Here is a 13,355-nt window from a genome sequence, read left to right as displayed (position 1 = left end):
TAACTTCCTGTTCTCATCTCTCAATAAAGTATTACTATAGAGCTCAAATTTGGTCTTTCTTTTTACATTAAAAACCACATTTAAGAATAACAAATTTTAACTACAGCATAAAACAGAGCAATGCAAACATATCCCAAAAGAAGATTCTAGGGTAAATTTTAGTATGAAATTGTTAGTATGAAATTATGGACTACCTTGACTATTTTATTTTAGAAAAAATAAAAAAACAAACAAGTAACATTAAAAGCAAAGTTACACTTTTATTTTGAAATTTAAAAAATTGATGTTAGTAAATGTGGTCTCAAACGTGGCCTTTGGGTGTTTGATTTATTCACCCCCACTTCACCAAAAATGTAAGTGTTTGAACAATATAATAAGTAGGGAGAAACAAGTCCATTATCTCACAAATGCAACAATTTAAATGAGTTTTTACCTTATTTGGAGAGAAAAAAAAGTTGCAACAGTGTTTATGTTATCAATTACCCCCCTCCCATGTTTCCAAACCCACTTAATCCCTCACAATGTTACAGGGTTGCTGGAGCCTATCCCAACCCCTAGTGGGAGGTGGTGGCAAGTTTGTCACTCCATCAGATGTATTTATTACTTTTATATTTGATATATTTCATTAAAAAACAATTTTATCTTCCACTATTTCTGCAAGTCTTAAAAAATCATAATTATTGTTATAAATGTAAAGTAAATTAGAAGTTTTGTCAAAGAAGTAAAGGGTCTTCAAAAAAATAAAAAATAAATCCCTTTTAGCATTAAAAATTAAAAATAATACTGTTGGTGTATTATGACTTTAAGTTTTTCTTTTTTACAAATTTAAATTAGTCAAGATGATATTTCACCACCAAGGGATTAATAAAGTCCAATTTGTAAAATCACCTTAAAAGACTAATTTCAGTTTGTAAAATTAAAAATATAACTGTTTTACTTCAGTAATTTTATTAAAGTTATATTTTTGAATATAAATATTTTTTATATAAATATTTTGAGGGTTTTACAAGTATGAAAGTCACAAACCAGTCATAATATAGGTTAAATTAAAAATCTTTGGTCTCATATTCATGAAAAAAATTACAGGAGGATATTTTTTTATTTAAAAAAAATAAATTATACAACAATTTACTTTTTTTGGTAACTGATCTGAGGATGTGCTCTTGTCCTGCTTGAATGGCATCTCAGATTGCTATGATTAAATAAATGAATGACCAATGAGGGCTAAGTAGCCTCTTTGTCCACAAATGGGGGTTCATTCATGGCCAACGCCAAGCTAAATGTTCATAAACAATGTCCTTCAACACCTTTCAGGAACTTTTCACTGAAAATGATTGATGTCTGCAGGGAGACGATTAATGTTTATTGATGAGCTATAAAAGCATGTGATCAAAGTCTGGCGATGAGAACAAACACCTCCACCTGAAGGCTTATCCTTAAAGTTTATGTTAAAAAAAACACACAAGCTAAAAAAAATGTTGAGATTTTAGATTGAGACACGTCTCTTGTCACTCATGAACTCATGTGGACAAACTTTTCACACATGGCTCCTTTCACTGCTTTTGTCCCGCTCTCTGCCCAAAGCCATTCTTCTCCGTGGTTACTGGTCGCCATGGTTTCTGGAGCCCCTGTAGGCTAAAAACTTAAAGAGGAGGAGGAGGTGGGGGGGATTAAGTTCGGCCATTTTGGGGACAGCTGGACCAGGTTGGGTCCCTGTTGCCCCCTGTCCCGCTTCCAGTCACTCTGGGGGGAAGTGGGGTGGCATTGTGCGGGGATTAGAGCTTCCTGTGTGTCAGCTTATTACATGGGGTGGGAAGTGTGTGGGGGGGGGAGTGATGGGGATGCTGGGGTGAGCGGCGAGGGAGAAATGAAAGGGGTATGAAAGAGGCAGGGTGGTGTGTGTGTCGGAGGAGGGGTGGCGGCCTCTACAGCTGCACTCTCAATCGCACTCATACAGGCTCTGATTATCCTTTTCACACACACATGCACGGCGCCGGGGAACTGAAACATATTAAAAGACACGGAGGGCATAAAAGGCAGAATTAGGAGACAGCCAGCCCAGCTACTCAGACAAAGGGAACCCCCCTCCCAAAAAAAAAAAAAAATCCACCCTCCCACAGTTCACACACAGAAAACTGGAACAAACAAGAGAAAACTGACCAACAGTTAGCATACAGGCGCACACATGCAACCAGAATACTGATTCACACACACACAAAACAACAACCGTCAGATCTCCTCTTCACATCGTTTTATTTGTTTTTTTAAGACACGGGAAGCGTGGGAACACATTCTGTCATCGCTACAAGAAGAGAGTTTACAAAAGAAAAAAAAGGCAGAGCGCACAGATTTATACAAAACTGGCCCAAACGTTTGGGGGAATCGGGCTCGAGAGCCTCAAGAGCGCAGGAGTGGGGTCAACTCATCCACCGCACGAGGTTCAACAGTGCAGATAGTACCAACAAGTGAGGATACATCATTGACTGTATATGAGAATTGGACTGAGAGGCCACACCCTCTGATGTTCCAAACATAAAGTACCTGCTGGCTCCAAGAAATCCCATAAACTTCTATTGAGAACTTCTATTTGTTAGAATTTGTTTTTTCACATTCTTATTCCCAACTTGTGACATATTGACGTTTGGTTAAGGACCCCTCCACATCAAAAATTGACGTTTTTTGGCGTCCCTAAGTCCCTAAGCTGTTCACATTCAATACTTGGTTCCAACAAACAGGGAACAAGTCCAGTATCGGGACGCGGACCCTAATTCCGTATTCTAACCTGGTACCGTTCACGTCGGGTACCGCATCTGGTACGGGGTCGGGACATGGTAGCGTACGCGGACTGGTCCTCAGTACGATGGAGGTACTGGAACTCTAACCCTAGCCTGGCGCCGGATGATGAACCAGAAACGGTACCGAACCCAACCTAGTACCAGACGCAGTACCTGATGCAAACTGATTCCGGGATCACGGTACGTGATGTCCCGGTAATAGACCTGTTCTGGTTCGTGGCCTGGAGGTTGGGACCTGTTTACCACATCAAAAAATGAGTTGGGGACACCCAAAAGGTCAAGAAGCAACATGGAGTGGTCCTTAACCAATCATCAATATGCGACGAGTTGGGAGGGAGAATGTGTTGATTTTTTCTGTAGTGTAAGTTGTAAATTGCCCAATCAGATGCCTCAATGAAAGATCCAGCTTTTAAGTGGTAGGGGTGTGGCCTTAAGACAAGCTCACTCCTGATTGGTGAGAGTGGTTTTCATAGAAATGGCTCAACTCAGATCAATCCCTGTTTACTAAAAACGTCTGGTTCAAACATGGCGGCGTCCATACTATGAACAAATGGCGACTGAATTGATTAACCGATTTCTATGGGTGACGTCATCCTCGCATGGTCCAGTTCTCATACATAGTCAATGGGATACATTCATAATTCATAAGAGCTGGAATTCATGGTTTATAGCAGCGGAAAGCGGAACCGAGCCGTGGTTCTGACCCGGGTGGGTCTGTTTCAGTAGATTTCGGCAGCACTGGTAACAGTGCAACTCACAGTGCAACTTCAGCACATTTAGAAACACGCGTTCAGCAGCATTCATCAAAAGGAAACGGCGGGCAGTTCCAACAACTGCGCTTCGCATGGACACGTTTTGGTTTGGAATTCCGTTTGAGACTTCCTGGACACTCCTTCACAAAAGGAAACTTGTATTGCTCGTTTTCTTTTACATCATGCATTGAAGTGAGTGTCAGCAGAAACGCACAATTCTCACCATGGTGGTGGTGGGGGAATAAAAGGCCTTAGTGGGATCTTTAAAATACAAAAATAGACAGCAGAATAACTACATTCAACCGCTTCCTTTAATTTGACTACAGTAGAACTACAAGTAAAACCTATCTACCTTATACAAAACCTAGAAACAGAGTTAAACAGATCTCAAACTATCAAAAGAAAAATACATTCCTCTGTCAGGATCCATCCAAATGGAACTTTCAGCAACGTTCTACACAGAGGTGTCTGGAGCTTCAGCCAGGACATCCAGAGGATCTGTGCCATCGCTTTTCTCCTGGGCCAGCTTCTCCTCTTGCTGTCGGGTGTTTCTACTGACTGAATGCGAACTGCAATCCTCTGTCGAGTCACTTTCATTGGTCTGAGTCTTGTAGGGAGTGTTGGTCAGCACTCCGGGGTGAACTTTCATGTGCCCCTGTGGATGGGATGACAGAAACATTAGTTGGAGTTGGAGGGTGTGATTTGCAGATTTGTGCAAAGCCCCTTACCTTGAGCCCACTCCTGCTAGCGTACGCCTTTCCACAGTGGGAGCAGCTGTAGGGTTTGTCGGGTCGAGGAAGAGGAGGAGGAGGAGGAGGAGGTGGTGTTGGTGCTGCCATGACGGGTTCACTGTCCTCGGAGGGTTTCTCTCGTACGTCGCAGACTTCTTTTTTTGGAGTATCCTTCTCTTTCTCCTTCTCTGCTTCTGGATCAGATGTAGCTCCTTTTTGTTCCTCCAGTTCATTCTTCACAGCATCTTCAGCTGCCGGTTCATGAAGGTCAGCGGTCTCCTCCGCATCGGGGACGACTTGCACATTAGCCGGAGTGCTAATCTCAGCTACCGGGTTAGCAACAGCTGGACTCGAGTTACCTTTGGGACTGGTTGTGGGCTCATTAGTTGTGCCGGTTTCCTCCTCTTTGACCGCTCGCCGGTTTTCAACATCTGGCTTTGAAATGCAGAGCGACAGCGGAGCATCTGCATCTGCATTGTCCGCTGCGGAGTGAGAGCTAGCTAAAGATGCTTTCAAATGGGTGGAGGTAGTTGGGTCCTCCTTTGAGTGCACTGGGCCGCCGTCAGCCGAGTTGTTTTCTCCCAGACGCAGGACGTTTTCTGCCCCCGCCGTGGGGGCGCTGCAAGTCAGAGGAGGACTAACACTAGGGTTCGAGTCCCCAGATTCCTCCACCTTCACTGAATCTTCATTAATTGTGGATTGCTTGTAAGATGCTCCTAAATACAGAGCATCAGCTGAAGATTTTGAGCCTGTCGTCAGAGCGAGGGGAAGGATTTGTTGGGATTTCAACGGGGAACTCCTGGACTCGTTCTCGCCATTTTCAAAGGTGGTATTGTCTCGTTCCATAGCGTCTTCAGACGGCATCTCTTCGTCGGGTGGTATCTGCCCTCCGAGGTGCAGACGAATGTGGTGCTGGAGCACTAAGGCATTCGTGAATTTGCGTGGGCACAGAGGGCACGAGTTCAGGGCGCGAGCGTTGGGCGGTCTTGCTCGATGAGTGGCCAGGTGGGCCCGGAGGCTGCCCTTTGTGGAGAAGGAACGTCCACAGAGCTTGCAGGGGAAGGGGCGCTCCCCCAGATGAGTGGCCTGGTGCAAACGGAGAGCTCTAGGGCAGCTGAGGACGCGGAGACAGACTCCGCACTGGTTGGCGGCCTGGGCGGCGGGCAGGGACGGAGTAGCCATGGTGGTTGTGGTGCCAAAGCCTGTGACTCCTTGGCTCGTCATTGCGGCGCTAACATTGGGGCTTAGGCCAAGGGCAGCCAACATTTCCCTGCGGTAGGCGGTGGAGGTAGTGGTTAGGTCGTGGATGCTGGAATCCCCGTTGGCCTCGGTGGAGATTTGTGAGTTTGTGGAGGAAGACGAGGCAGACGAGGCACCCCCTTGTGGCTGTTTCTCCAGCTTCTGTACCAGCCGCTGCAGCTTGGATGTGTCTGACGTTTGGGTGGAGGTGTTAGGGGAGGCCGAGGAGGGGGAGGAGGCGGAGGGTTTGGGGAAGGGGGGGAAAGGGAAGGGTAGCTGATGAGGAGAAGCTAAATGCGAAGTGGACGGGTGACCTGGGGGTCGCAGAAGTGCTAGGTGATGAGGAGAGGCACCTCCTGGAAAGAGAATCTTAGGGAGATGGGCCAGCTGAGAGTAGGGGGAGGAGGCATGGAGGGCAGAGTGAGGAGGAGTGTTTTCATCAAACCGTTGCTGCTTTGCTCCCTTAAACTGACTGGAAGAGGAGGATGAGGGTGAAGAAGAGGTGGAGGGGAGTCCAGTGGTGGATGCGCCTGCAGCAGCCGCAGCCGACGCTCTGTTCAGCTGAAGCAGCGAGTGGGCGGTGGACAGCAGCGCCATGTCCACTGAAGGGGGCAGAGGTAGAGAGGAGGGCGAGGGCCGAGCCGACGCCCCCGACAGCAGTCCCAGCGCCATGCTCTCCGCCATCCCGGGAACGCTGCCTTTCACGCCGCTATATGCGTCATCGTCGTCCGCTCGACGCTTTCTTCTGCGTTGGATGACTCCAGCGGCGGACCCGCTCTGGGTTTGTTCCGACAGTGCAGGCGGGAGCAGGGAGAGGGACAGCTCAGGGTTCTGCTCTCGGTGTCGCAGGAAGTGAGCTTTGAGGTTTCCTCTGGTTGTAAAGCGGCTCAAGCACACCGGACACTGATAGGGCCTCTCGCCCGTGTGGGACCTCAGGTGGATCTGGAGCGAGGAATCACTGCTCAGTACTTTCCCGCAAAACCTGCATATGTGCTGAGGGCGGCCCGACGAGGACGCAGACGTGGACTGGAGGTCCGGCGGGTGGCTGGTGGTGGGAATGGAGTGAGTGGGGAAACTAATGCCATTGCTGTGCCCAAAGGGAGATGCCTTCTCGTGGACGTAGCGTTGAGGCAGACCGAGAGACAAGGACAGAGGGTGTAGGCCTGCAACGGAAGAGCTGATGGAAGACGAGATAGCAGAGGAAGAGGAAGTAGAGGCTGAAGAGGAGGAAGCTCTGCTACCGTTAACGAGTGACGCTCCTGATTTGGAGCTGGTCGGCTGGGGAAAGAGAGATGACGGAAGTCCAGTTAAAATTGACGAGGCAGAGGTTATTGGGGTTGCAGTTGAAGGATGCGTTGGGGAAGACGATTCTGTTCCTGTTGCCTTTTGGGTACCGTCTGAGCTGGCAGCCTGCGAGTTGTTCTCTTGGCCAAAGAAAGCTCCTCCGAGCCTGAGAATGTGCCGACAGATCTCCTCCGTTATCTGCATCTGCTGTATTTGCCGCTGCTGCAGAACCCTCAGCTCCTCTAAGAGAACAGTCAGAGTTGGAGGTACCTGAATCTGTCCCTGCTCCCCAATAGAAGAGGAGGATCTCTGCTGATCCTCCGGACTGGAGCCGTCCTGCTGAGACTGTTGGGAGTTGGCAGAAGAACAGGAAGCAGTGGAGGAGGTAGTAGTAGCGGCGGAGCATCCCATTGGCGGAGAGGTCATGGTTGCGTGAGAGTTTTCCTGGTGCGGCATGCTAAGGGACACCGAGGTTTGACTGAGAGGAGGAGGCGAGTGCGTCTGGGATGACAGTGATGGGTGAGGGAAGTCTGGGGAGAGCGAAGAGTGTGTATTGGGGAGGGATGTGGTGAAGGGTGTGATGTGGCTGGGCCAGTGGGGAGGGGGAGAGCTCTCGCTGGGCAAGGAGGGCGCGTGGAGCCCACCGGGGGACGGGCGAGGAGCCAGAGGCGGCTGGCACTCTTGTAGGGAGGTGGGTGAAGATGAAGAGGAGGACCCGGACGAGGTCAAGTCTGAACCTAGAGATGTAGACGGTGACTTTAAGCCCAGGTGGTCATCTGAGAATGGACAGAAACAGAAAAAAAGATTTAAAAGTTGAAACTACAGAGGCCTGGACACGCACTGTAAAGAAAAAAAATTAGAACACAAATTAGTATTATATGGAAAAGAATTAGCATGTTGTGGCCACAAGTAAGTATTTTGTGGGAACAAATTACTTTTTTATTAGCAGTTTGTAGTAGTTTGTAGGCACTGATTAATGTTTTGTAGGCACTAATGTAATGTTTTGTAGGCACACATTAGTATTTTGTCGGCAAAAATATGCATTTTGTGGGTGCAAATTAGTATTTGTAGGCACAAATTAGCAATTTGTGTGCTCAAGTTAGGATATTTTTGTGTGCACATTAGCATTATGAGGGTGCTGTTTCACTGTGGCGACCCCGAAAGGGATAAGCCAAAAGGTGAACAACAACAACATTAGCATTATGAGGGCACAGATTAGCATTCTGTGTGCAACAGTTAGTATTTGGTGTGCAGAAATTAGCATTTTGTTCAAACAAATTAGTATATCGTAGGCACAAATTAGCAATTCATGTGCGCAAATTAGAATAATGTTGGCACAAATTAAGATTTTGGGCAAATGAGGTAGTATTTTGTGGGCAAAAATTAGCATTTTGTTCCCACAAATGAGCATTTTGTGCACACAAATTAGCGTTCATTGTAGGCGCAAATTACCATTATGTGTGCACATATTAGCATTATGCTCTTACAAATTAGCATTTTCTGCACACTAATTGGCATTTTGTGTGCAACAATTAGTATTTGGTGAGCACAAATGAGCATTTTGTACAAATTAGTACATCGTAGGTGCAAATTAGCAACCATGTGTGCACAAACTAGCATTGTGTGTGCACAAATAAACATTTTGTGCGCACAACTTCATATTAGGATTTGAAGTTCTTAAAATACTAATTTGTGAACATAAATGTTATCTATGCCTACAAAATACTAACAAAATGCTAATTTGTGGAGAACTAATTTGTGTATACAAATAATTCATTTGAGGGAAACATTTTTCACAATGGCATATCCAGAGTTCCGTAGAAACCGACACTTTGTCTCTACTATCAGTTCACATATAAACCTGTGCGATCTTTGTGCCCCAACAAAGAGGATTTGTCTTCCTGGTTCCAGTTATTACTTTGTAAACTTTTGTAAACGCCAAAAAGCCACAGTTAAAGCTTCAAAATAAAACACCACCAAGAAAACGTCTCTGAACAGACAAACAAACACAGAGACTAAGTCAGAACCCTGCGAGTCTTTGTAATGTCTCGTCTCAATCTGTGCTCTCCGGAGCGAAACTCCTCAAACATCTTGCACACACAAAAAAGCTTACAGACCACCTTGCTGCTATAGCAACACATTTCAGAGGACAATGAGCATCACCACGACAACCCATAACCCCTCTTAACCCACCCACCCCCTTTTAACAGCAGTTGCGTCTTTCATCTCCCTGCTCACCCTCCCCCCTTACGTCACAGTGGAGGTCGAGGGTCAGGCCATGCTAAGGGTTCTGGGTACTGTCCACAGAACCTGATTGGTCAACTAATCTGACCTCTACCGCCCAGGGGTCAAATTCTTTCTGAATCTTGAGCACGGAGTGAGAAAGAGTAAAAAGAGAAAGAATGGGGGGAGGGTAACAACAATGGAGAGACAAACTAACTACTCCCTCCTGGAGAGGTATAGTGATGGAATGAAAGACTGTACCTCAGCGAAATTCCTTCCCGGTGGTTTGGGAATAAACCGGTTTCCAGAAGCAAGTACGGATCTAACTTTTCGCGTGTGTTTGGAGAGTTTGGCTGCAGGGGTGCACTTGAAGTTACAACCTAACAACCTGACCAAAAAGTTAGAAAAACTTGTTCCTTTCAAACCCTCCCATTCAAACAAGAGTGGAAAGTCAAAAAAATTAAGGGGGTGCATATTTATTATTATTATTAGGCGTAAGAATAACAAGTTTAGAAGGAAAAATGGATAATAGTGGCGTGGAAGATTAATCATCAGCAAAAAAAAAAAACAAAACACTACTTTCCTTTCCCTCCCCCCTTTCAGTCCTGCACCTTATTGTGAACAATTAGGAGAGTCCTCCAAACCAATCAAAGACCTCCGGGAGTCAACACTGTGCAGTTTTTTGATGGACGGCTCATGAAAAATGGCCACAGACAGACCCCATTCCAGTCAAGTTTAGCCATTGCAAAAAGTAAATGTATTTTATGAAGTATTGGGTATTAGCCATAGGAATTCAAATAGACTAACATTTCAAATTTACAATATATAAATAGTTCAAGCACATTTGTATGCATTTTTGCTATTTATTTCAGCTCCCATATAAAGAACCAAAGTATTCCTTACTTTTTTTTAAGTAACACAACAATAAAGTACTTTTTTGGTAACCAAATTCAACATAAAGTATTTATTAAAGTAGAAGTTGAATGAAGTAAGGACTGAAGGTGTTTTCTTACCATGAGGCAGCAGCTTTGGGCCCCCTGGATCCGCGTTAACGAGTTGCTGGGGTCTCTTCTGTTTCCGGCGTGACATGATTCACGGCGAGGCAAACAGAGAGGGGGGCATCAGGCGCTTGGCACGTTTTGGTTTTTTTCTTCTTTACGCACTTGAACGGGCGCATTCAAAAAGTTCCCCGGAATCCCACACGTTCTTAAAAGGCGACCATAAATAAAATAAAAGAGGTGAAAAAAGTTTAGTAAATTCGGTCTTCCATAGGGAAAAGTTTTAAGGGCAAAGAGACGGGAAATCCTCCGGGCAACACCGTGTCATATGGAGCTCCGGTGTGTGTGGCTGTATTCAAAAGTCCCCCCCACCTCCCAAAAAAAAAACTTGTCCAATTTGTGCCCCTCCTCTCCCAATGCTGCTCCGCTGCATGCATATACAGAAACACACAAACACACACACACAACCACTCCTTGTTCTGTGATATTTGCATTTCAATGGCCGTGTAACACACAGCCTCGCGGGGTCTCTCCCCCTACTCTTTCTTCATGTTTTTTCCACTGACGCCATAAACTTTCAACCGAAAAAATGACAAGTTTGCGACAGTGGGGATGCTCGACAGGTGGACGCAACCATTTAATAATAATTATGGGGGGAATCAAAATTTCCCCAAAACCTCTTAGCAGGTGGAGTTTTATTTATTTATTTATTTTAGACATTAGTTTGTTTCTTTGAAGGGGAAAAGCTGTTTTTTTATTGTCCCTGAGGATGGGGAAGTCAATATTTCCACGCTTTGATTTCTATAGGGCCAATTATCACAGCCGCGCGGCGCCGCCAGCCAGAACAGGCGCGCGCGCGGCTGTAATTGTAAATAGAGGCCATTCCACATGCATGGGTGTAATTCGTGTGTTATCAGCGAGCGCATAATGCCCACCCCCTTCACCAAAAAAAAAAAAAAAAAAAAAAAAAAAAAAACATCTTACACCAGAGCTCTATTTAAAAGGCAGAGAATAGATGGGAATCAGTGACAATGGCGAGTTGGACACAGTTGAGTGAGCATCTCCCTTCTCTCACTGTGAACCCCCGGATCCAGTGCTGCACAGCACAATGCTCCTCTTTCACCCCCCGCCTTTACTCCTGTACCACGTGGAGGGACGGATAAAAGCAGAGGGGGAGAGGGAGGAGGTGAAGGTGGCATGTTGAGGTGTACCACATACATACTGTACTTTAAATGTGTAACTTTACATAAAAAAGGAACAGTTTGCTCATTTTTAATCTCAGGTTTTCACTGAAGTTCTTGACATAACACTTTTTAATTTAATAAAAAGCTTCATATTTGATTCAAAAAGCAGTACCCATTACCCATATTATTCAAACCAATGTTGTTATGAATACATTTTAGTATAACTATTGATTTAGACTCATCTAAAGTAACAAACTATGAATCTGTGGAACAAATACTTCCTTGAAAAAGTTGCTTCAAACAAAAATTCAACCTTTACACGACCTAACTCAATTTGAATTGGTTTCCAGAAATTATTTTACCCTCTCCTGATTATTTCATGGTTTTATTTATTTTAAATTACAAAAAAGATCAAACTTTCACCTCCACTAAATCAAGATCTGTGGAGTTTATAGGATGGACGGCGTTGATTTGATTTGATTTCAGGTCATGAATCAGTTATGCAAGCCCTTAGCAAAAAGGAGTATTTTTAAGTGTACTACAAGTATACATAAACTAAAAGGGAGGAAGTATATAATAAAAGTATATTTTGTAAACTTAAAATGTCCATTTTTTTCTCAAGAAGTATTTAGTTAGTTAGTACTTCCTACATGGACATAGTGCAGTTTTTATACTAATAATCAAGTAATAAAAAATCTTCAAGTGTACTATTTGTTAAGGGAATTTACAGGTTAAATTCCCTTAAATTAATATTTGGCATCTTTTGCAACACTATGCTGATAAACCAATCTAAATGTGTGCAACGGGAAAGTTTAACTACAAACTTTTGGCATTGTGTTATTTATGAAAAAGCAACAAATGTCTATTATCAAGGCTCACTAATATCCTGATCTGTTGTTCAGTCTCAACGTAAAGGTCAGTGCTTCCTAACCAACAAAAACTGTAATCAGGGTGTGGGTTTACCTTTTGCATCCAGTATCCAAATCTAGAACCGATGGCTATGTTCTACATCTCTATTTTGGATTTTTCTGCTTTTTTATTTCAAGTTTAAGCCTTTTTCACCATAGAAAGCTTATTTTTTTTAAATTAATTATATTAGGACTCCCTTTTAATTGAGACTTCTTAATCTCAATGGGACTTAAATAAATGTTATTTATGAACATTATGCTACCTTAATTTTTTTTTAACTTAAGCACACATGTGATCTCCATGAATACTAGACAAAAAATGTAAAAATTAATCAAGCTGCATCTTAGCATATGCATAACGCTTGAAGTTTATTTCAATAAATGTACGAGCACATGTATGCTAAATATAGACCATGTCTGTAGTAAAGTAACTGAATTTGGAACATTTAGGTTTACAATTTAAATAGTATATCAAAACTGAACTTCAAGTATACTAACTCGATTTTAGTATTATTAGATTATCAAATTGACCATGTATATTCTTTACTTAAGCGTATTAACTCATCCAGCTTTTATCTGCGTTTATCCACCGGTGCGTTCTAAAGGAATCTTTCAGCCAATCAGATTACAGCGCGAGCGAGTGTAGCGTCACTAGCTAGCTAACACCTGCAACTGGACGAAGTGGTAAGAACTGTCCATTTGACATATAAAAAAAACTGTTGCGGTTATAAAAACATTTTTTTAATGTAATGCTTTTAACGCTGGACTTTCGCATTATTTTTTCGAAATTTTAAGAAAATAACAGGAGTTCTTAATGTTAATTGTATTCACTTGTTAGCTAGCTAATGTTAGCCAGTGACTTATTTTTTTTTTAATTTGTGGAACTTAGGCTACCTTTTACATGTGAATAAGGGGATCTAAAATTACTCACTTAAAATTAACTTTTCTAAAAATAACTCAAAATTTATGGCTATACATTTGAATGAAATCCTGCTTTTTGGAAACAAATACCATTTAAATTAAATGATATATTGTTTTGGGGGAAACATTAGAGGAAATTGTTAAACTCCAAACCCAAATTTGAACACTTTTTGCATAAATTAATGCAATATGGTAAAATTATCAAACAAATGAAAACAAAAAGGGAATTTCCTCAAATGAAATTTATTAAAATGTGAATTTTTTAATATAAATTATGTAGCTTACAGTTAATTTTTACACTTTTTGACTTTTTTTTTTTT

General features: G+C 43.3%; 2 protein-coding genes across 3 annotated transcripts in view; one reads left to right on the top strand and one right to left on the bottom strand.

Moving 5' to 3' along the window:
* Window positions 1–2,234: 2,234 nt before the first annotated feature.
* On the bottom strand, window positions 2,235–10,651 carry si:ch211-212k18.5 (sal-like protein 4). Its single transcript, XM_024287808.2, has 3 exons — window positions 10,038–10,651; window positions 4,276–7,577; window positions 2,235–4,202 (listed from the first exon to the last, which is right to left on the bottom strand). The coding sequence occupies exons 1-3, from the start codon at window positions 10,111–10,113 to the stop codon at window positions 4,002–4,004; spliced, it is 3,579 nt and encodes a 1,192-aa protein (XP_024143576.1). The 5' UTR covers window positions 10,114–10,651; the 3' UTR covers window positions 2,235–4,001.
* Window positions 10,652–12,693: 2,042 nt separating this feature from the next.
* The window catches only part of LOC112155878 (E3 ubiquitin-protein ligase CCNB1IP1), a 2,859-nt gene continuing 2,197 nt past the window's right edge, over window positions 12,694–13,355 (top strand). For both annotated transcript variants that reach the window (XM_024287901.2, XM_024287900.2), the window contains exon 1: window positions 12,694–12,798. The gene's annotated coding sequence lies outside the window, so the exon portion shown is untranslated. The remainder of the gene's footprint in view (window positions 12,799–13,355) is intronic.

Source organism: Oryzias melastigma, linkage group LG18, assembly GCF_002922805.2.
Source record: "Oryzias melastigma strain HK-1 linkage group LG18, ASM292280v2, whole genome shotgun sequence".
NCBI classification, from domain to species: Eukaryota; Metazoa; Chordata; class Actinopteri; order Beloniformes; family Adrianichthyidae; genus Oryzias; species Oryzias melastigma.
This window is presented reverse-complemented; position numbering and strand designations above follow the sequence as displayed.

Excerpts from the sequence above, each read along its gene's own strand:
- si:ch211-212k18.5 (XM_024287808.2), bottom strand. The coding sequence starts at position 10,113 with ATGTCACGCCGGAAACAGAAGAGACCCCAGCAACTCGTTAACGCGGAT. Across the intron at positions 7,578-10,037 it reads CCCAAAGCTGCTGCCTCATG|ATGACCACCTGGGCTTAAAG; the intron begins GTAAGAAAACAC and ends GTCCATTCTCAG. Across the intron at positions 4,203-4,275 it reads CTAGCAGGAGTGGGCTCAAG|GGGCACATGAAAGTTCACCC; the intron begins GTAAGGGGCTTT and ends TCCCATCCACAG.